Here is a 24702-nt window from a genome sequence, read left to right as displayed (position 1 = left end):
GCTGGGAAAACAATCCAGATACATCAGTGTTCAAAGCATTTTAATAGACAAAAGTCACATTTTTTCACCTTTTGTAAAAATGTACACTTCATACTTGCACTCACCAACAAAATAAAACAAAATAAGCTCATGCTGTTTGGAGAATCATTGCTTGTGCATGATTCATCAAGTGCTTTGTAAAGTTGTCCTTACTGATGTCCATAAGGGGGGGGCATCAGTCTGGCTCCGCTTTACTTGGCAGAATTAAAATAATTACACTCAATGACTGGGCATGTGACGTACAGCCATCAATTACAATGATTCTGAAGTGAGTGCTACATTGATCGATAATGAATCTGCAGAATAGTACGCCTTCAGTGTGGCCTGGGAAGCATTGATTCTCAAGCCTTACGAATTCTTCTGTGGAACTTTGATCGTCACCTGCAAGGAAGACAAACAGAAAAACAAATTAAGATATGAAAGGCAAAAAGCCGATCATTATGTCAGCTCACATCACAGGGAGTTTATTCACAGCAGTAAAGGATATAATTACTGCAAAGTAGTGTCACAGAAATGGCAATGTCATCATTGTGCAGTGCAATTCATAATTTTCTTCAACACGACACACCTAGACTCAAATGTGCAATGTTTAATAATTGTACATACAGAACAGTGCAAAACAATACTGTCCTGAGTTTTTGCTTTTAACAATGTTGCATCACATGCAGTATACATTTGCTTACTTTGTATGAGCATGTACATTGTACAGTGTATATTAATTTGGTGTTTATCCAGAAAAGTATCATAAGAAATTCTCAAATGGTTTGTTTAGAGACAAATACCGTTATTTGATATGGTGGAGTTTGAGCAACACCCATCATACCAAACCGTGCCAAGCTCTCTACATGGCCTACCTGGAAAAGCATCTGATTCAATGGAAGACTTGACTGACAGCAACACAAGCTGTGCAAAAGTCCAGTCTCAACAGAAATCCTCTGGTGCAACCAAGCACACTCCTGCTCATGCCACGACACCAGTCCATCTCAAATGAACAAACTTCACTGTAACTGATGCCGCAAGGACAATTTCACCACTTCCCTACTTTATCTGATAATAGGGGAAAGCTGCCTGTCTCTAAGCTGTTAGGCTGAGATGCCAACCCCACATTGAGATACAGAAAACTGTTGCCATGCTATGCCTAAACCGGCCTTGCCTTTGCACATTGTTGACTTGGTTTTATTACGGTATCACCATGCCTTCTAATGTGGTTGACTTGACAGAGTACCGTAGATAATTATCCGTTTTTAGTCCGCATTGTAATCGGCTGATTTAGAGCTGGTTGGAGCAGGTTTTTTTTACTTTCCGAATCCGAGATTGACAACTTTGTTCGTAGTTTTTTTTTCCTCACCGTTTTGACTTCTGTGTAATTGTCCAGGCCATACTCTCCCAACTCGCGGCCATTACCGGATTTCTTGTAACCCCCAAATGGAGCTTGGGCACCAAACACATCATAACAGTTTATCCTGATGAAAAAAAGAATAAAATGGATAAAACATCTACTGTGAACCTACGTGATATGTACAGCACAGTCAGAAACAAGTCAAAAACAAAGAACAATAGGTTACAATCAGAAACAAGAAACAATATTTTATTCACAAAGAGCAGTGTATTTAGCTGTGTCTAGTAACGCTTGTGTTAACCATTATTGTTTATGTGTCTAGCACTGATCATTTGTCTCATTTTGTTCAGCGTGGTGATGTCTTTCTTGTTCTTGTCTTGACATCTTGATCTACAGGGCCGCTGATACCTTTGGCCAGGCCCGGGACAGTCATCTTAAAGCCCTCTCAATATATACAATGCAAGGAGGTCTTATATACTGTATCATTGATACAATGTAATGAGGACCCGGGACAGCTGACCCATTCCCCGTCCCCCAACCCCCCACACCTGTCTTCTCTGACTTTTAGTATGGAGGGCAAAGATGATGTGCTGTAAGTGTAATGTGGACAGGTTGGAGGTCAATTTATCCACCCCAGCTGTATTCTTAATAGCCAATGCACTTTTCAATGTTGTTTTGTATGTTGTCATTCCCTGTTATTTTGTGTGCCCCTCGGTTTTCTGTAAAGCCCCCCCATAGTTTTGTTTTGTCTGATTGTATTCTTTGGATTGTGGACACACCAACACAAAAGTACAGAACAGTATTATTATTATTATTATTATTATTATTATTATTATTATTATTATTATTATTATAATAAACTTGAACTTGATTACCAGACGGTTCCTGCCCTGAGGCCGTTGGAGAGGTAGTGTGCTTTGTCCAGGTCCTTGGTGAAGATGGCAGCCGCCAGGCCATACTGGCTGTCGTTGGCCCTGTCCAGAACCTCCTCCAGAGACGAGAACTTCAGGATCTGCATGACCGGGCCGAAAATCTACAAACGGAAATAAATTTGGTCAGACATCAACAACACCTATCTGGCAAACCTAGTATGCCTATGATAAAAACTGAATAACACCTTTTGTGACTTGCTTGCACGTTTTCGAGCAAGAAGAGCTTTGTCAGTTGTACCTTGTGCCGGGTGAAACCTTGTGCAAGCAAATTTTACTTTTTTCACTTATTTTTTTAAGTTGACCTTGGTTTTTAATAGATGGACGCATAGTAAAATGTCTTTTGCTTGTATATTTACCTGTGTTTGTGTGTGTATATACAATGTGTTTGAATGTCACCAACAGCAATACTCCTACCTCTTCTCGGGCGATGGTCATGTTGTCCTGCACCCCTCCAAAGATGGTGGGCTGGATGAAGTAGCCCCGGTCGGCCGCCGCGTCCCCTCCACACATCAGCTTGGCTCCCTCACGCTTCCCACTGCTGATGTAGCCCAGGATCTTCTTAAACTGCTCCTCATCCACCTGGATACACACAAGGGAGATAAATCTTACAATTTACAAATACTTTGTTACAGATTATAATTCCCACTGATGATGTAGCCCAGGATCTTCTTAAACTGCTCCTCATCCACCTGGATACGGTACACATTAGGGATTTTAATGTTACGATTTACGAATATTTTGTTACAGATTATTTTTCCCATTGCTGATGTAGCCTTTTTTTGTGGGGGGGGGGGTCAACTTTATTTAGACAGGACAGTGACAAGTGGGACAGGAAATGAGTGGGCGAGAGAGATGGGGGAGGATTGGGAAATGACCCGTGTCGGGAATCCAACCTGGGTCACCCGCATAGCAGTCCAGTGCCCAGGCAACTAAGCCATGGCTGGGCTGCCCAGGATCCTCTTAAACTGCTCCTCATCAACCTCAACACCCACAGGAGATATAATATTATACTCAGTCAGTTAAAATATTTTTTTGTCCACAATATAGTTAGAGATTACTCTTCCCACTGCTGATGTAGCCAAGGATCTTCTTGAAATGCTCTTCATCAACCTAAACACACACAGGAAAAATAATACTGCCCACTACATTGTATTAAATTATTAAATTGTTACTACTATTTCCTGCTGTTCGTTTATTAGATTATTCTTCCCACTGCTGATGTTGCCCAGGATCTTAAACGGCTCCTCATCCACCTGAATATCCCAACCACAAGATATATAATATTAATAATACACATACTTTATTGCACACAATATAGTTACAGATCATATCCTGTTGTTAATTAATTACAGACTATACTTCCCACTGCTGATGTCGCCCAAGATCTTCTTAAACTGCTCCTCATCCAGAAGAGAGATATTACTCATTACATTACATCAGTACACTGACACTTGTATCCAAACGGACTTACAGTTATAGTTTGGCCAGTACTCCTATAGCGTTTACCATCTTGCTATGGCAACTGTTACGGACAGATTTTAGTTTAAGTCTGTCATTGCCAGGCTAGGGTGGTGACATGCGTAGATTGGGTCACATGGTGATGACATTTTTTTTTATTTCACCTGGGCGCTGGGGAATGGCAAGCTAAGTAGTAAGAGAGAGTGGGTGACTGGGGGAAGCCTACTTTTGTTGACCGAATCTTGTACACGCTTAGAATCGCTCTGTTGTGCCACCCTACATCACACGATTATGATACTCTGATGCACTTTAAACTTTAGTTTGTACAGTTTTAACCTTGAAGAGAGATACACTGTAAGTAAATAAAGCAAGCAAACCGAAACCGTGGATCATCTTGAAACAGGGGTGGAACTTAAACATTTTCCCCAGCCAAAGGCAAAATTCACCCGTCATTGGCAGGTGGACGGGTGCTTATTTCCATCCCTGTCTTGAAAGCTTCTTGGCACAACCTGCGTGTCGGGCACTACTTTCCCCAGATCAGCTGCTCGGCCACTAAATGTTTGTTTGATTAGCTGACATCTCAGTAACATTACATTTCCTGACATGCACCTGAGGTCCCTGCTCTATTTTCAGGTTGAAGGGGTCCCCAACCACCCTGCAGCATTATTTCCTTCATAATTACCTGAGGTTGCTTACCTATTAGGTATTAAGTATTCACCATCTCATCATGAAAACATTAATTTCCTGCCATCTTGACCATTTGAGGCTTCCAAAATGTCAGTTCTTGGCTTTTACCAGAGGGCCCTGTCTGGTTTTGAAGTGTAATAAAATATTTATTTACCTGAGGTCCCTGCTCTGTTTTGAGGTTGAAGGGGTCCCCCACCACCCTGTTCTTGGCCCTCTCCACGCTGCGCTCCACAAACTCGTCGTAGATGCTGTCCTGCACGTAGGTGCGGGAGCCGGCACAGCAGCACTGGCCCTGGTTGAAGAACAGAGCAAAGTGGGCCTGCTCCACCGCCACCTCCACTGGAGACGAAAATAAACAAACCAACGCACACACGCATTAGTGTAGACACATACATGCAGACAAATAATTAACCAGTTATTAACCAGTGCTCTCCAACATCCTCCTCTACGACTGAGGTACAATGAGCATGGTACCGTCCCACCGCACTGCTCCCTTGGGAGCGCCGTTTGGGGACTGCCCCCTCGCATGGGTGAGGCATGAATGCAATTTTGTTGTGTGCAGTGAGCACTGTGTGGTGTGGAGCGCTGTGTCACAATGACAATGGTTGTTTCCCAGGTGGGTTTTATGAGATGGGGGGAGGAGTATTACTGTCAGCGTCTGAGAAGATGTTGGAGCTCTTCCCGCCCAGCTGCAGATAGATACAAACTAATTCACCATTTAGTTAAAAATGGCAGTATTATTTTCAATTATAGTTGAACTAGTCTACATCATGTGGTCTTACTGTCAGCAAGGCTGTTGCATGTAACAATTATGAGATTGGGGAGTCGGTCTTAGTGTCGGCGCCTGAGATGCTGGTGTTAGGGCTTTTACCTCCCAGTTCCAGATAGACACAAACTATTTCACCATTCACCATTTAGTTGAAAATGATCTTCAATAATTGTCAAAAGAGGGCTATATGTAAGAATTGTATATGATGGAGAAGGAGTGATTCTTACTGTCTGCGTCTGAGAGGATGATGTTTGGGCTTTTGCCTCCCAGCTCCAGGGTGACCTTCTTCAGGTTACTGGTCCCAGACGCCTGTTGGATCAGGTGACCTACCTAGTGGAGGCATAAATAAAACCAATGACAATACACTCAAAGACGCTTTACAGTTGAAGAGCAAGTAGACAGTACAAACACATCATACATATGTATGCACGCAAACGTGCACGCACACACACCTCAGCTTTACAGTACACACACACACACACACACACACACACACACACACACACACACACACACACACACACACACACACACACACACACACACACACACACACACACACACACACACACACACACACACACACACACACACACACACACACACACACACACACACACACACGTTTACAAGTCAATGTAAAAGATTGCACTGTACTACATCCAAAGAGTTTAGTTGAACGCAACAGGACTTCTTTAGATGAAGGACAATTTCTGAGGAAATCAGCGAACATGTGAGGAAGACGAAGAAACATGACAAACACGCTGTACTTACCTCGGTGGATCCAGTGAAGGCCACCTTGTCCACATCTTGATGCGAGGCGATGGCCGCCCCAGCGGAGGGCCCCATGCCAGGGATGATGTTCACCACCCCAGCCGGAAAGCCCACCTACAGCCAGGACGTCACAGTACATCACATTAGTAGAGCAGAGTTACTTTATTGTTCTTTCTACCATAATAATCTAATGATAATGTAATGCTGTTAAACGTTTAATATATGTGTGGAATTATGTGTGTAAAGTATTGTGTGTGTAATGTCTTCTGTATATATGTATGTATGCTACTTGACACTTAAATTTCCCCTCAGGATTGACAAATGATACTCTACTCCAGGGATGTCAAACTCAGGCCCGGGGGCCAAATTTGGCCCGCGGAGCCGTTTTATTTGGCCCGCGAGATCATTTCAAATGTGTATTACAGTTGGCCCACATACACCATAACTGTGTAGCGCATAAAGATTTGAACATGAAAATACATATATCACAGGAATATCAGTGGGCCCAGGCCATTGAAACAGCTCACACTCAAATGCAACAGAATATCAGGCACATTTGAACTATATGGGAATCTGTTTAAAAAATACATTTAAACATGAGCAATTTTAGTCCATTTTCGTAAAAAAAAGAATATTGAGTTTGGCCCGCGACTTCGCTCCAGTTTTTGATTTTGGCCCTCGGTCAATTTGAGTTTGACACTCCTGCTCTACTCTATTCTACTCTATCCTACTGATAATATGTGTCAATATGTGAGGTGTTGATCTCAATTAAGCCATTTTATTTCGTGATGTTTTGGGCCACCCTGGCCCTTCCCCAGCCTAAACTGATGTGAAATATGTGAGGTGTGTCATGTAGTGAACCCACCTCCTTGATGAGGTTTGCTACGTAGAGGGCCGTGAGGGGCGTCTGCTCGGCCACCTTCATCACCACCGTGTTGCCCGTGGCCAGCGCCGGCCCCAGCTTCCATGCCTGCATCAGGAGAGGGAAGTTCCACTGGCATACAGCAGGGGGCAGGCAAGGGGCAAGAGAGAGGTGGGGGTAGATAAACAGAAGAGTAGAGAGAGAGACACACACACAGAGAATGACAAGAGAGAAAAGGGCAGAAATAGATAAAAGGAGAGAGCAAGAGAAAAGAGGAGATGGGGAGTGAGGCAAAAAGAGATGGGATGGAAAGAGAGGGGGGCGGGACAGAGGAAAAAATACAGAAAAGGAGATAAAACAGATTAAGTGAGGGAGAGAGAGAGAAGAGGTGAGGAATGAGAGAAGGAAAAGAGAGAGAAAGACAGAGGACGGAAAGGAGAATTGCATAATTGATATGGTGAGCCAACTGAAGTGTCCTCACATACTGACAACATTAGCGGTTAGATGACATAAGTGGTTTGATTTCATGTGCAACAATGAATGTGAGTCTTCCGGAATCCACAAGGGAGAAGGAAGAGTGCAGGCCAAGAAACAGCTGCCACAGTCACCTGGATGCAGATGTGAAGAGATCTGGCTACACATGGAGACAACAGGAGAATATGCCATAGGATCGCGATGACCGGAGAGCTTGTCCCTGGCCTGTGCCCAAGGTTGGGCAGTATGCATACGGTAAGTAATGTACAGTATGTGAGTAAGTTGTTGCACTATAAACCTGGCATATTGAAGACCGCGACCGCAGTAAACCCCTAGGCTAAAAGGGCGCAAGAAGTATCTTTAATAAGGATAAGGCGCCAAGTTTATGAGAGAGTGAGGAAGCCTGGCAGCAGAAAACCTGTTGGGAAATCTTCAGTGAGTTTGTGAAAACGTTATTTCCTTGAGTGTTCAAACCAGCTGCGAAATGGCCATGTCCCTGCACCTGGACATTGTACTATCCCACATACGTATACTGGTTTCCACAGGTAGTGATTGGCAAATTCCAGTTTGCAAGGTTAGTGGCACCACCATATCAGAAAGGGTGCCACTGCCAGTACTGAGGTTTGCCCAGATGTTATGAAGGTCTTGTACATTTAGATTTAAATTCAAAACTCAAAAAGTCTTGGTAAAAAAAACAGAGGAAAATATATTTTACAGCTTATTCATGTCATTAGTTTTGTATTTTCTGTAGAGTAGAGTACAACATTTATTTTACCTTTGGCCTTTATTCTCTTGTTCTGTTTTCCTATTTAGAGGAATTGCACAAACATTTCACAACACACTGTACAAGAGACAGCAGCACACAAAACCAAAAAACCAAAACCAACACACAAGGAGATTTAAAGCCATGGTTGTCCCCCTTAGTGCTTTCCCTGTGACCGAGAAAGGGGTCAGTTGTCCCAAGTCCAGGGAGGTGGGGGCAGAATTGGGTCCCATAACATCTATTGAGTGGGGGTAAGGTAAGCAGGTCATACATTCTTGAGCCTGCTTCCCCTTCCTCACATTCCTGCGATAACCCTTCTTCCTTCCTCTCCACTCTCTCTCTAGTCTCTTACTGTGGCATGCGTTCCTGAAACATGTTTCAATCGCCATACTGCTCTTTACTCTGCTTATGCAACAAGGTCTTTCCTGTGGCTGTCTGTTGTGAATGCCACTGGATGGTATGTGCATCTCTGGACAACATGCACATGCACGCACATGCACACGCACACACACACAAAACATGCTCTCTGTTGGCAAGAATCCCCGGCAGACAGGGATCCCTAAATTTACATGACATGACCAATGACTTGGCACCAGCCAGCAGCGTTCCTGTTACACAACCTGGCTACAGTCCAGGCGAATGTCCTCAAGTGAACCTGGCAACCACCAACAAGCCCCCCACCGTCCACACACACACAAACACAAAAACACACACACCTCGCACACACACCTTCACTTGGCTGCCCCCCTCTTGGTCTCCATCTTGACTCAAAACAAAACACTGCAGGCCACTGAGCAGATGCACTTCACTGTCCTTAGGCATTCTCTCTATCCGTTGTTACCAAGGCAACAAGACAGGTCACTGGACAACTGAGGTAAACAAATATGTGTCTGGGCTGGGTAGTGTCTGCAAAACTTGTACTTCATCTATTTACAGTCTGTTGCTCCCGAAGTGACAAGACAAGGGGGGTATTCAAGAGCCTGGATACTACAAGCGATTAACCTAGCCATTAACCTAGTTAAGTGATCCACCTGCTAATTGAGGGCCAGTAGGCGTAATTTAGTTAGAAAAAGGAGTTCAGGTACTTTCATTAGCTAATTTACTACCATCTCTGCATTGGTCCTGCACACAACCATTCAGGACCAACAGTCAGGATGCGGGTCACTCAACACTTTCTATTATTACCGAACTGATGTTTTTGCCATCCACCATAAAAAGGCAGGTCAGGTCATGGCGCGGTTCTATGGCGACTCTGCACTTTAACTTTATTGTTTTGACCCTCTGTGTGGTATTTCAAGAACTTGGTTAAGTGAACCTGGTTTAGTTCATCTACAGCATGTGGTAAACCTGTTAACCCATAGATGCCTAAAGCACCTGCAAAAAACGCCTGCTGAATGCCTAAGCCCTTGTTCGGAAAGTTGCCCTCAGCCTATAAAAAGCTAAATATCTTAGCTTCTGATGCACATAAAAAATGAAATAAGTTGCAGTTAAACCCTAAGACCATCATCTTGCATTTGAATGTGTGTACGAGTCATCAGGCTAAATTTGACACCGCATAGGTCTCATTACTCTACCAGAGGGTAATGTGGCCCCTGAAAATGAGCGAGATCCCCTCATCAACCGTGACTAAGATGGATGGGAAAGCCAACTCATTCATACGAAAGTGGTTGGGGTTGCCACGTTGCCTATCTGAAGCTGGCCTCTTTGGAAGAAATACACTGCAACTACCACTGAAGTCACTACAGTTGGGATACATGCAAGAGAAAGCCAGGTTGGTCCTTGAGCTTCGGGAGTCCACAGACGAGTCAGTCAGGAAGGCTAACGCCAGGGTCCTGAATGGCCGCAAGTGGAACGCCCAGACCGAGGTCAACCAAGCTGTAAGTCGGCTGCAGCACAAGGAAATCATGGGCAGAGTGCAGGTAGGTAGAGCAGGCCTAGGATGGGGAGATGCACCAAGATTCTGGTCCAAGGCCCACCGCAAGGAAAGGAAGGAAATGGTAGTGGCGGAGGTGACGAGGATGGAGGAAGACCGCTACAAGATCAAGGCTGTGTCTTAGGGACGGCAGGGAATCTGGACAACTTGGGAGGGAATCTCAAACAGGAACATCAGTTGGTCAGACGTGTGGAAGATCCCACAGACAAGACTCAGCTTTCTTTTATGCTCAACCTATGACACGCTCCCCTGTCCTCGGAACCTCCACCAGTGGTTTGGAAATGAGGAATGTTGCGCACTCTGCAATGCTCCCAATGCAAGCCTCCAGCATATCTTGTCAGGCTGCAAAATCGCGCTATCACAAGGCCGCTACAGATGGCGCCACGACCAAGTCTTGAGAAAGCTAGCCGAAGTACTGGAGGAGCGCAGACAGGATAGCAGAATACCAGAAGCGATCAGAAGCATCAGGCAAAGAGAAACATCAAGGCCCTTCAGTCCCGGCCAGGATTGGAGCATGAAGGTCGACTTGGACAGGAAGCTTCTGTTTCCCACAGAGAATACCACCACATCTCTCCACCCAGACATAGTGCCGTGGTCCACAAAGGCAAGAGCGGTGGCCCTCATTGAACTCACCGTGCCAAGTGAGGAAGGAATCGAGGCTGCCTTCGAGCGGAAAAAGGCCAAGTACTCTGAGCTGGCTGCTGAGTGCCGAGAGGCGGGTTGGAAGACTACCATCTACCCAGTGGAGGTTGGATGCAGAGGCTTTATGGGGTTGTCGACTCTACGCTTATGCTCTATGCTTATCAATTGTATGAAACGTATGTATTGTTGGTGTGAGCTGTACGCCAGAGGCAGATGGGCAGTGAGCCTGGCCACTCACTGTTGTCCCACTAGCCGGAGTTGGCGGTGTTGTGGTTCAGGGCCGAAACACCGCAGAGAAGGCAGGACACCACCTGACGACATCTGCTTCTGGCGTAGGGCTACAGCTACCTGCGAAGGTGGTTGAGGAAGGCACTAGGGCTGTCCCGACTATTCGACGTAATCGATTACGTCGATTGCGTAAATAAGTCGGCGTGTTCAACATACCGTCGTTTACGTGATTTGCGCAAAAAAAAAGCTGCGAGCCGCGAGGTACGTGCTAAACAGAAGCGACGAAAATGGCAGAGGCTGAAAGCCTAGGGTGTCAGTGTCAGACGAAGATGAAGGTGCAGTGGCAGTGCACCACTAATCAGCCCAATGAAAAAAAGTGATTTGTGCGAGCCGCGAGGTAGCCTACGTGCTGAAAACAGAAGTGGAGAAAATGACAGGGGCTGCACGTCCGAGAGTGTCAGTGTCAAACAAAGATGAAGGTAACAGTGGCACCACTTATCAGCCCAATAAACGGACAAAGACATCTAAAGTGTGGCGATATTTCAAAGACAAGGCACAATACCTGGTTGTGCTTCTGTAGGAGACTATATTTATTGAGGAAGTGAAAGTTTTTCAGACCGAGACGCGCGGTATACATACGCTTATGCTCTATGCTTATCAATTGTATGAAACGTATGTATTGTTGGTGTGAGCTGTACGCCAGAGGCAGATGGGCAGTGAGCCTGGCCACTCACTGTTGTCCCACTAGCCGGAGTTGGCGGTGTTGTGGTTCAGGGCCGAAACACCGCAGAGAAGGCAGGACACCACCTGACGACATCTGCTTCTGGCGTAGGGCTACAGCTACCTGCGAAGGTGGTTGAGGAAGGCACTAGGGCTGTCCCGACTATTCGACGTAATCGATTACGTCGATTGCGTAAATAAGTCGGCGTGTTCAACATACCGTCGTTTACGTGATTTGCGCAAAAAAAAAGCCGCGAGCCGCGAGGTACATGCTAAACAGAAGCGACGAAAATGGCAGAGGCTGAAAGCCTAGGGTGTCAGTGTCAGACGAAGATGAAGGTGCAGTGGCAGTGCACCACTAATCAGCCCAATGAAAAAAAGTGATTTGTGCGAGCCGCGAGGTAGCACTATTCAATATTGTTTGTGCCGACTGCAGGTCTAAATAAATAGTAATATTATTCTAATAATATAATAAGTCATAATTATGTCGTGCTGCAATTACTAACTGGGTCTATATTAGCGACAGAAAGGGGATAGGGACCAGCAGGGTTTTGGTGCGTCAACAGAATGACATGGACAGAGTAGCCTCGACGTTCTTTCCTTGCAGGCTACTCATAATCTCTGGTAGCCTTTACCCTAACCACTTTCCTAATACTGTATAAATTGGGCCTCTTTATACATCAGTAAATGTAGGCTAATAAGCTTACTTGATTTGAACTGAAACAAAAATATATTATATTAGGCCTGTATGTATTATATATATATATATATTTTAAGAAATCATTGTCCTAATAGGCCCTAGGTGCACTCTGCTTTATTTGTCTGTTATTTTTCAGGTCAAAATTAAGTGGCATATCACAGTTTTTCCCTTCCAAAAAAAATTAAAAAATAATCGCGACTATTCGAAAAAAATAGTTGATAGAATAATCGGGAGGAAAATAATCTTTAGGGACAGCCCTAGAAGGCACCTCCTGTGCATGCATGATGAATGTGAATGTGTATTCCCTGTTTGTCTAGTAATTTATACAATAAAGATGTTTGTGTCACAAGTCTTATTTTCTCTCGCTGACCCATGGGCACCGGAGGAGGTGCGACAGGCAGCAATGCCCAGCAGGTATTAACAGCTACCTGTACAATCCTGAAGTAATGAAAATGAGGCCTTCAGGCTCTTCCAATAGAGGACTTACCACGACCTCAAGGTAAACTTAACCTTACTGAGCTAAGTTCTTGGAATACACTTTTGATCACTTGACTGAAAAGGGGGAAACGGATATCTACATCTGTGACCGTGCCTACATTTATCAAGGAGAGAGTACACTGCAACTGTACAACACGAACGTTTCGAAGCGTTTATCAACAGAGAGAGACTGTAGAAGTTTGCACACTGCAGCTCTGACTGAGATTCACCTTTGTCCTACACCTGGCCTCAGTGAGATCTACTAAGACAAATGGTCTGTATACAATGTATAGCTAGCATGTCATTATATTGGCCTGAGCTCATTCCTTTTTATGGAAAACAGTGACATGACCTCCATGTGCCGTATCTCATCTTTTCTTCCTGTTAGTAGGTTGCTGGGTGTCTATTTCAAGAATAGCAGCTTTGTGTATGAGCCTCCCCACTCTTCTTAGTTCAGCTGGGTTTTCACAAAAGTCAATAACTCTGTTCCCAGAAAGAGTTCCTGGCATGCTGCTGAAGACGGTCACAACAATTGCAGGCAAGGCAAAAAAAAAAACCTGAGCGCAGACGCACGCACACACACACACAAAATCATCAAACAAGACAACATTTGCAAACAATTGTAGCCAAAGCAAGCAACCCCCTACGCCACACATATACACATCATCATCCACCCACACAAATACATACACAAACATATCACCATACAATACACAGCACAACATAACAAAAGACTACTGTTGATCAACTTCAAACTGTTTCCATCAGATTCTAACAATCATTCATCATTCCACAACTGGCCCTTAAACACATGAAAAGTAAATGGTAAAAAGCAGTGGGTCTGAGCAGGGACATTCTTTGTGCTTTGTGCAGCTGGCTACTGCAAAGAATGTGCATGTTATGCATGTTCAAGTACGTGTATTGATGCCTGACTGTGTTGAGTGCTTGCTTTGATGTTGTTGGTGGTGGTGGTATCTAGGAGAACTAGGTTATGTGATCTGTTTTCCATGCGTCTCCACTAAAAAAATCCCCATGGGAAAAAGTATTTTATATTATTATATATTTTTCAATTCTACCATTCGAGATAAAAAATGAAAAGCGTCCACCTCAACCAGGATTTTCCCCACATTTTTTGTAAGGTTTCAGGTGTTGTGAAAACCCCTCTTCAGGCCCTTCTTTTATCTTGCTATTTGGTTGTCACAGGTCAGATGTTTTGGATGTGCAGGCTTTAACCTACTACTTCAATCCTACCATACAATACAACACAAAACAACATGCAGGGTTTCCACCAGCACTAGAGATAAGGTGGCCATCTTGTCCAAAAAACATCTCCCACATCCTATCTGTCTACATTTGTACTCTGAATGTAATTTCTCAATGTGTATATAAGAGGTTTGTTTTTGAGGGATTCTTATATCACATTTTTATGGAACTACAAAAGCATAGCCTTTCTAAGGCCAATAGCCATACTGTATACCTCTAATACAGGCTAACCACTCACTCCACGTTGACTAACAAATGTGGCTGGATTTCAAACCCAGTCACATGTCTCTGAGAGAAAAACTGAGAAAAATGCAACCGATGCTCCTTATAAAACATTTAAAATAACCTTGCATGTGACTGAATAAAACATATGTTTGTTATCTTTGGCTGAAGTGGCACATCTGTACTCACATAAAGGTTAGAAATTCTAACTTAGAGTTAATCATAGATTTGGATGGATTCTATGTGCCCCCGGGCCTGTTTGCGGCCTGTTTTCTAGTGGCTAGTCACAAATGTTCAGCAAGAAACACCTATGCCACTACCCCCTACCGGACAGCACCACATGATCTGTCTGGACCATAGACTAAACTGTATTTGGTGTGGACTCTGTGAACTCACTGGGATGATCTGTCCACACACCCCGATGGGCTCGTGCCTGGTGTAGCAGAAGTAATCTCCATCGATGGGGATGGTCTTCCCCTCCCACTTGTCAGCCCATCCAGCATAGTACCTGCAGAGAGAGCGGAGGTAAAGAAAGGGAGTGAGAGAGAGAAAGAGCAAGTGACAGACGGAGGTGGGGGGGTGTAAGAGGGGTAGAGAAAGAGGGAAATTAAGAGAGAGAGAGAGAGAGAGAGAGAGAGAGAGAGAGAGAGAGAGAGAGAGAGAGAGAGAGAGAGAGAGAGAGAGAGAGAGAGAGAGAGAGAGAGAGTCAGACAGAAGGTCTACAGAAACAGATGTAGATCTTACAAAGTCACCAGTCAAACAGGATACTGCACGTCATCAATCTAGGTACAGTCACATTTTTGCCAATCAGTCTTTAATCTAATTCATTTCAAGAGGTGGTCATGTTAAAATAATGGATTATATGTAATAAACGGGCAGTTTCATATTCATCATCATCTGACAACCCTTGGTCTCACAGGCTGTGTCTGGATTACATAACTCCAACAACTCCAAACACCAAATACTCAGGTTTTGGCAACACAGTTTCTCATCCTCCCACTATATCTCAGACACGCAAGGTCACAGTTGAGAAAGAGAGAGAGAGAGAGAGAGAGAGAGAGAGAGAGAGAGAGAGAGAGAGAGACAGAAACAGACAGACAGGCAGACAGAGACAGACAGACAGAGAGAGGCCTTCACATGACAGTCATATGCTGCCGCAAAAGAAAACCAATAACTCAAGATTCCTCCAAAACCAGTCACGCAATAGACCATAGGAATTCACCACAGTGGTACTATGACATACTGTAAGCGTTATGTAACAGGATTGAAGCAGTATTTGTGTAGATTTGTTTATTATTTGGCAGTGAAGCAAGCAACACTTGCACCACTGAACTTTGGATTTTTTTACCGTCTTTGCAAAGTGCACTTGTGTGTTTTGAAACCTACTCATAACAGAGATCATTAGTGTTCTTGAACTGAGTTGCCGATTGCACCGATTGCACTCCAACAAGAGGATAGAACTTGGATAAATGGCCACATACTTTGCAAATCTCTCTCTCTCTCTCTCTCTCTCTCTCTCTCTCTCTCTCTCTCTCTCTCTCTCTCTCTCTCTCTCTCTCTCTCTCTCTCTCTCTCTCTCTCTCTCTCTCTCTCTTTCTCTCTTTCTCTCTCTCTCTCTCTCTCTCTCTCTCTCTCTCTCTCTCTCTCTCCCTCTCTCTCTCCCTCTCTCTCTCTCTCTCTCTCTCTCTCTCTCAGGAACAAGCCTACAGCACCACACAGTCAAATGTTATCCAGGCGCTGACCTGAAAGTGTGTTACCTCACATCATTACTGTCTAATGTCCACTGTGATGAGGTAAATAAGTAGCGTACAACATTGCCACTTAGAAAAGCCTCTTAGACAGCAATGTAGTTGTGTTGCATCGTCTTCTGTTTCATTGCATTGCTTTACATGCTATATTGTGTCATTTCATGTTATATGCCATCATGTTCAATGTTATGCTAAGCCATAAGATTACATATAATGTACAATAGGTAATACATTATGGCAGAGGTTACTTACCACTCTCTCTGGTGTTGCATTGCATTGCATTGTGTACTATGCCGTGTCATTTCATGTCATATGGATTAATTTGTTCCATTAACCATTAACCGTTGCATCAACCAATATCACGAATATCTTTATATCACCAATACCAGTTTTCACCAATATCTTTTATTGATGGTGGTGAACTTTGAAGACTGAGCGAAGCTTTCTCCTGCACATCCCAAAGGTGAGGCCTTTTTTTGGCCAGGGTGCGCATCTTCAGACGTCAATACTTTACCTGAGACACTTGACCACCATGGGGACATCCACCATGTAGGACACAGCGTACGGCTTCCCATTGTCCAGTGTCTCCAGTTCCTACACAGGGAGTGGGAGTAGGAGAGGGAGAGGGAGAGAGAGAGAGTCTATGTGAAGTCATAACAACTGATAAAACGTTTTTTGGCACATTTTTCAACCCAGTGTTACTGTACAGTGCCTTAGCCCACTGAACAAAAGTGACCAAACTAAGCTACATTTTTTTTCTCTCTACCTTTTTGTTTTACCCTTTTATTTTTATGCTTTATTATTTCATCTTTTGTGTTTTTACCTTTGTTTTTGCAGAAGCTCATTGAACTGCCTCCGTGTGTGAAATGCGTGAAATGTGTATATCAGTAACACCCTTGCCTAATCTCTCTATAGCTGCTCCCGTTGGCTTTGTTTTTGTAAGAGGAATAAAGCCATGAAACTTTTTTCAACTGGTAGGATTAATCAGTCACTCTGAATTCAATTATCTGGGCTAGTGATTAAACCGCCTACTTCAAATAACGCCTCCAAACTTACGCAACTTGTAAAGTAAGCAAGTATAGCAAGATGACACTTTAAGCAGTGACTGGAAAACAAGCTTTAAGTCGAGGTCATGCACTTGATTAAGGTTGCCTTCACACCTGTTTCTGTTCAGATTACAAACCAGGGCGGTGTTTCTGGAAATTGTAGTTGCTAGCCAGTTAGCAACTTGGGTGGTTGCCAATGGGAAATTGTATTGCAATCTACAAAGAAGCTAACATAGTTATCCACTATGATATTGAACAGAACAAATGAGAAATCAAGCACACTGTAAACAAACCGTTCTTGGGATGATCAATTGGAAAGGAGCCGAGATCACCCCATCCAAGCGATCTGGAACGATTTGTGTGAACTGAGTGCTTTTTACAGTTTTTCTGTTTTGTTTTCCAAATGCTGTAAAGGAAAAGGAGAAGGAGGTGGCTAAAATTATTCGAATCTACTACTTGACTTAGATCTGAATTACTGATTTACTACAGTAATTTAAATGTAAAAAAACACTAGTCAAAACCATTTCTGGTAACTGGGCAGGATGGTACTGTGTGTATAGTAGTTTTCCATCTCATTGCGTATAGTTTTGTACCTCACTGCCCATAGACAAAATCTCTCATCCCTTGAACTTCAAGACTTAGGACAGAGAAAAGAAAAGAATCATCTTCCCCTTTCCCAGCCTACCCCACAACACTATCAACCAAATCAAAATTACCTACTGAACCAAGTGTGGTGCTGCGGTTTTGCACTATGGAAGTGTTTGCATGTCCACAACCACAGCTACTGTGCAAGTATACTGATAAAGGGCATGTTGCAGAGACACAGGCCTGTTTCACTGTAGCAATGCCGGTGAAAAGGCACGCCACAGCCACATCTCTGTCTAACAAACTATGGCCATATCAGTCTAACCAACCAGGGCCTTGGCCAGTCCATTCACTGTTGCTGTTGAATGATTCAGCAGTTTTCAGATAACCTCTGCTGAACTGTCAACACAAAAGTCCATGCCACACCTTCAGTTCAGCTGAAATTTCCCCCAGTCCAGAGCTTGTAGCACGATTACTGCAGGGTGTGCACTACCTCTGACCAGGGCTGTAGTCAAGTCCACCTTTGTAGAGTCCAAGACAAGTCCAAGACCAGTACTAGTCAAGTCCGAGACAAGTCCGAGTCCAAAGAGGTTCGAGTCCGAGACAAGACCGAGTCCAAAAAGATTAGAGTCCAAGTCAAGTCCGAGTCACATGTCGGTCAGTGTTTAACAATGAAAGGATGAATGTCAATAGTGTGAACCTTAGAAGATAACCTATATGGCATGGATGTGAAGACAAACTTGTTTGCTATTGCATTTCAAGCTCCACTTTACAATCTATGATGGCCAGTGTTCTAAACAAAACTTCATGACAGACCCAGCGAGTCCAAAAGCCTAATTTGGCAAGACCATTGTCCGAGTCCAAGACAAGTCCGAGTCCAAACAATACCGAGTCTGAGACAAGTCCAAGTCCATAAAAAAACGGACTTGAGACCGGACTCGGGCCGAGTCCGGACTCGAGTACTACAGCACACATATGTTAAGACATTCAGACATAAGCCATAAGAAATACATTTGCTGTTACCAGAATAGTAATAACAAAGTTATTAAATACATTACTTAAGACTTGTGTCATTGTAGTCCAATGGCTATAAAGTCTTTTCAGTGACTATTTACAATGTTCCACTGGTGAAGTGAAGTGAAAGCCTGATTGGGAAACTCCAACTCCCATGATCATTGTGACACAGCACTCCACACAAGTGTTCACTGCACACAACAAAATTGCCTCACCCGTGTAATACTCACATTGCCTCACAGTAATACTCCTCCCTCCATCTCATAAAACCCACCTGGGAAACAACCATTGTCATTGTGACACAGCACTCCACACCACACAGTGCTCACTGCACACAACAAAATTGCATTAATGCCTCACCCATGTGAGGAGGCAGCCCCCAATGGTGCCCCAAGGGAGCAGTGCGGCGGGACCGTACCATGCTCAGGGTACCTCGGTCAAGGAGAAGAATGGGGTAGAGCACTGGTTAATTACTCCCCCCACCAACCTGGCGGGTCGGGGTCGAACTGGCAACCTTTGGGTTACAAGTCTGATGCCCTAACCGCTTACCCATGACTAACCATTACACCATGACTGCCCATTGGTGTGAAATGGTGTACATTACGTGACCAATTAATTAGTATGTTGGAATACCCCAACCCTGTTACTTGTCGGCCATGTTTGTGCGGTCATGGGTGAGCGGTTAGGGCGTCAGACTTGCATCCCAGAGGTTGCCGGTTCGACTCCCGACCCGCCAGGTTGGTGGGGGGAGTAATCAACCAGTGCTCTCCCCCATCCTCCTCCATGACTGAGGTACCCTGAGCATGGTACCGTCCCACCGCACTACTCCCCATGGGGCGCCACTGAGGGCTGCCCCCTTGCAGGGGTGAGGCATAAATGCAATTTCGTTGTGTGCAGTGTTCACTTGTGTGCTGTGGAGTGCTGTGTCACAATGACAATGGGAGTTGGAGTTTCCCAATGGGCTTTCACTTTTCACTTTTTCACTTTGTTTGTTTTGTTCAGTGGTGTTGGATGTTGACTGGGGTGAATTGTGCCCCAAGTATGAAATTTTAAAAACACATTTCCAAACAACAATATTGCTCAATAGTATTCGTAGTAACTGCTACCTGTTTGTATACTAAATCATTGCCAGGATTCCTCAAACTATACATACTACATAGTTATGCATAGAATGTTGTTCAGTTAGTGTGTTAAAGTGAGCATTAAGACAGATGACATTTCACTGCCTGTGAAGGAGCACCTGCATACAAAGAGCATTGATATGACATATTTATTAAAATATATATTTATGTATTCTTTGTGCAAAAGCCCAAGCTTGGTGTTTTCTACGCTACACTGTCCTACAGTCCAACACTGTCCACATATTGTAAGTCCCATTTCTCCAGCATGCCAGAACTGCTGATCATGTGTGAGGATCCTGGTTCAAAGGTCTTCTACACAGAGACAGACGCCCAGTCATATTTCTGTGTTTGCCTTCCTGCAAATCAATTTAGCGACAGCGCCAGCCAGAGAGAGGGTGGTAAAAAGGGAGCTTGAGAGTGACAGAGAGAGGCAAAGAAAGAAAGAAAGAAAGAAAGAAAGAAAGAAAGAAAGAAAGAAAGAAAGAAAGAAAGAAAGAAAGAAAGAAAGAAAGAAAGAAAGAAAGAAAGAAAGAAAGAAAGAAAGAAAGAAAGAAAGCGGTACAGTGAGTGGTTACTAACCGCCAAGTAAGCGGTGTCTCTCTCTATGGCGTCGGCCAATCGGTGGAGCAGGAGGCCGCGGTGTGATGCGTCCATGCGTCTCCATGGGGATCCCAGTCGGAATGCATCCTTGGCTGCCTTAACGGCTTTGTCAACATCGGCCTGACCAGGAGGAAGCAAGGAGTAAGAGGGGAGTGAGAGAGTGCTAGAGGGTCCTTTTCAATATCTAACTTCCCGTCCTCTCCTTATGCTTCCTGCCTCTGTGGAGAAAACAATTAAGTTTCCCCCGCTGTCAACATAGGCAGAATAACTTTTGGGGTACTTTTAACCATTCAACATCCTGATTGCAAATGTGAAAATGACCTTTGAATTCAGCCTTTGCAAGATACTGAATAAAACGGATATCATCAATAACATATTGCCTTGCATCACAAGGCCACAAGCAAATGGAGAGGACAGCAGGTTAGATATTGAAAGGGACCCATAGAGCGGAGGGGTAGAAAAGGGAGAGAGAGGGATCAACATATGATCTAAGGGGAAGGAAATGAGCAGGTCATTACCCCAGCATTGGGTAAACACACACAGCCACAGTACACTGCTTGGCTTACACACACAAACTGAACTCTCTCATACACGAGTCATGCTCATGCACACATATGCAAAAAAAACACACCCACACCCACACACACACACTTTTTAGGACGTTGCCAAATATTGATTTGATCACTACCGGTACACTGAATTATGCAAGTAATGCCTTGACAGAAATGTAACAGAAAGATTAATGTTCCTGTTTTTTTTCATGTGTATCTATTTTAAGTAGCAACAGTAGGACATGTGGGCTATTGTTTATTTGTCTATGTGTTATTGTTTGTTCATTTTTTTCCAAATGCAGTAAAAGGAAAAGGAGGTGGTTCCAAATTCTTCTAATCTACTACTGTAATAAACTTAGATCTGAATGACCTGATCTGATTTACTACAGTAATTTAGACGTAAAAACACTAGTCAAAATCAGGTCTGGTAAGATTGTAATGCATATAGTTTTCCATCACGCTGCCCATAGACAAAATCTCCTTTTTAGGACGTAAATGTTTGTTCATTTTACAGCCTGTTCTGTTCTGTACATGTATGCCCCCTGTTAAGTAAACTAACTTAACTAAACACGTAGCTACACTGCACACACAAACTGTCTTGAGTTCTCTCATATGCTCATGCATACACATGCAAGTGCGCCCACACACATGCACATGCATGTGCTGCAGTCACATGCGCACATACACTTGGAACTGGCTAATATCACCATTTATCACTACAATGATTTACCAGTATGCAAGTCATGCCAGCAATGTAACAAAAAGACTAATGTAATATTCATGCTTTTTACTGTGTATCTATTTTAAGTAGCAACAGTGAGACATGGGGCTACTGCTTATTGTATACATTTCATTGTTTGTTTGTTTATTATTTTATAGCCTACCACTGCTGTGCCGAGGGACCACAGATGCAAATTAGGTGTACAGCTCTGGTACACCGTTCTTACACACACACAGTCACACACACAGTCACGCACGCACGCACGCACGCACGCACGCACGCACGCACACGTGGGAAGTACCCTGTAGCAAGTGGGTTTTTTTATGTGACTGTTCTCTGTTTGTACTTTCCACGGCCATGCTACACACACACACACACACACACACACACACACACACACACACACACACACACACACACACACACACACACACACACACACACACACACACACGTGGGAAGTACCCTGTAGCAAGTGGGTTTTTTTATGTGACTGTTCTCTGTTTGTACTTTCCACGGCCATGCGACACACACACACACACACACACACACACACACACACACACACACACCTTGTCTCCCTCTGCGACCTGGCAGATGACCTCTCCGGTGGCTGGGTTGACGGTGGGGAAGGTCTTCTTGCTGACCGCGTCTTGCCATTCGTTATTGATGAAGAGCTGAGATGAGACATAGAGAGACACACACACATACACACACACACACAAACACACAAGTGGGCTGGTGAACTGATGTGCTGTCAAAATGGGCTGCTTTGTCGAAATGAGCTACCAGCTGCCGGGTAACATTGCCACAACCCTTACCCTGACCTTGACCCCAAACCCACAACCCTCTAACTGACCCGATTTTGTAGCTCTGTTCAACAGGTAGGCGTTATCCGCAGGAAAGGGGCCTCTTGTACACTTCATGAGTAGCCAGACATAACATAAACCATTTTAAAAAAATGACATGACATAACTAGATGTTCATGAAGAAAAGATTATTCCCCACATAACGAATGTGCATTTTCTTGTCAGATATGTTATTATGGCTATTTCTCTTGTGAACAAAATCCCAATTGCCGATCAACAGCACACTATTTCTGTAAGGAATTAAGAAAATAACCCTTGCACCACTGTAAGACCTAGTCTATGTCAGTTAGCAGTAGTTACATGTAAACTAACAGTTTGTGGCAGACAGCTATTGACTGAGGAGGACTTGGTAATGGGGAAATGCCAAACATGTGACATTTTACAGCCGAATAGGCCATGTCTTTTCCTTCACTTGAAGGAAACAAATTGACACGTAACACTCCCTGTCAACCAAGAAATACCTGCATTTCCAGCGGTGCCAAAGCATTACGCACACCATTGCATTTCCTCTACTCATCACAGTGTTGCAATCCTGTTATTTATACAGAAATATGTAGTTTTAAAGTAACTGGTGAACTTTAAATATAGTTATCTAAGGCCCCTTGAGCAAATACAGCAGTGCAGCCAATGGAGTATAGACTAACAAGCTGAATCAAATTACTCTCCAGTCGCATTTAAACATTGGACTGAATAGAAGTAGTGCGCGTGACAGACAATTGCGCATGCAGCTACATTGTTCCACGTGCAAATAGAAACTTTTAAACAGTATTGCCCATCGATCATATCTCAGTTGTCGTGCGGATTACTTTGAAAATACCTACATGCACCGCACTTGCACATAGCCATTGCTAGATTCTTCTTATTACTACTTCCCTAAGCTGTGGTGTCTGTTTGTTGTCAGGCTGAGTGTGCGCACCGCCACACGAACTGACAGGCAACCAGTGCCAAAACAAAACGTACCTTGTTGAAATGCACGTCTGGTTGGGAGCTGGGTGCAGGGATGGCGGCAGCACTGTACTGGCACGCCGAGATCCTCGACAGTTGAGGGAAAGTTCGAGTCAGCACGGTACGCAGCATGGTCAAACTTCAGGAGCGTTTCCTCGTAAGGGTACGGGTCCGGGGAGCGCTCGTTCGCTCGCTCGCAGCAACGTCCTCACGGTAAAGAAGTTTAATCCCACGCTGACGTACAAGGACACAAGTCCCGCCCCTGAATGCGAGTGCGTGAAGAGAGGATCTGAGGCTGCGCAAACGAAGCAGCTGTCAAGGATCACAGTGATAACAAAATGTGTCAAAATCTAATGGAAAGTGGTGTGATGTGAAACTCATTACTTTTTATTCTATTATTTTGATGCTACTACATTCTTTCCTCTGCTTTTCATGAATATAAAATGATATTAAAATGTATTGATATGACTTGACTATGTGATAAAGTTACTTTATTCAACTAGGTCATTTATGTGCACTGGGCATTCGAATTGTAATCATGCTTGCACTGCCATTAAACATGAGGATGTGGCTGGGGCAAAAAAATACAATCCGGGCATTTTCAGCCAAGGCCGGTTCACCAGAGGCCTTACAACTGTTTTGGTACTAATAGGAGCTATTTTGACCACAACATCCAAAATTCTGTATTTCTAGGCTATCTGACTATTTTGGATAGGCCTGCTGTAGCAGCATGAGGTTTGATACCATCAAGGTTAGGGCCCAAATCATCAACAGTCCAAATGCCCTGTATGCATGTCCAATCCAGACACGCACAGCCAACAAGCCAACTGGAACTGCATTGGTAAATAGATGTTGCATGAAATTAATCAACTTTCAAACTGGCAAACAAATCCACAGTCATGTTAACAATCAAGACATTACAACAGAATTTAGGGAGTGTCCGTTATTGAAATCCATGGCGTTAAGCACTGATTAGATATGAGCTTGCCAGCTGCTTCAGACTTTAGCAAACAACGCCTCAAACATATTAGCAATCAACTCAATGGCCTCTTTTACATGGGATATTTAATTCCGAATTAACTCACTTAAATTCTGAATAAAGCTCAATTCAGCTTTGAAAACGTTACATAAACACTTCACAATTCGGAATTAAATGAAAGATCAAAGTAAACTAGACAGAAGTATTTAATTCTGAATTATTAATTTGGAATGAAAAACGT

General features: G+C 43.9%; 1 protein-coding gene across 1 annotated transcript; it reads right to left on the bottom strand.

The window, feature by feature from the left end:
• Positions 1–23: 23 nt before the first annotated feature.
• LOC134436934 (aldehyde dehydrogenase, mitochondrial-like) lies at positions 24–23713 on the bottom strand. The gene is made up of 13 exons (XM_063186287.1): positions 23498–23713; positions 22241–22345; positions 20376–20516; positions 16545–16624; positions 14679–14790; positions 6864–6992; positions 5999–6112; positions 5452–5554; positions 4610–4794; positions 2725–2889; positions 2254–2411; positions 1388–1502; positions 24–420 (listed from the first exon to the last, which is right to left on the bottom strand). Exons 1-13 carry the CDS (start codon positions 23612–23614, stop codon positions 388–390), a joined length of 1557 nt encoding a protein of 518 aa, XP_063042357.1. The 5' UTR covers positions 23615–23713; the 3' UTR covers positions 24–387.
• Between the last annotated feature and the right edge of the window lie 989 nt (positions 23714–24702).

Source organism: Engraulis encrasicolus, chromosome 21 (assembly GCF_034702125.1).
Source record: "Engraulis encrasicolus isolate BLACKSEA-1 chromosome 21, IST_EnEncr_1.0, whole genome shotgun sequence".
NCBI classification, from domain to species: domain Eukaryota; kingdom Metazoa; phylum Chordata; class Actinopteri; order Clupeiformes; family Engraulidae; genus Engraulis; species Engraulis encrasicolus.
This window is presented reverse-complemented; position numbering and strand designations above follow the sequence as displayed.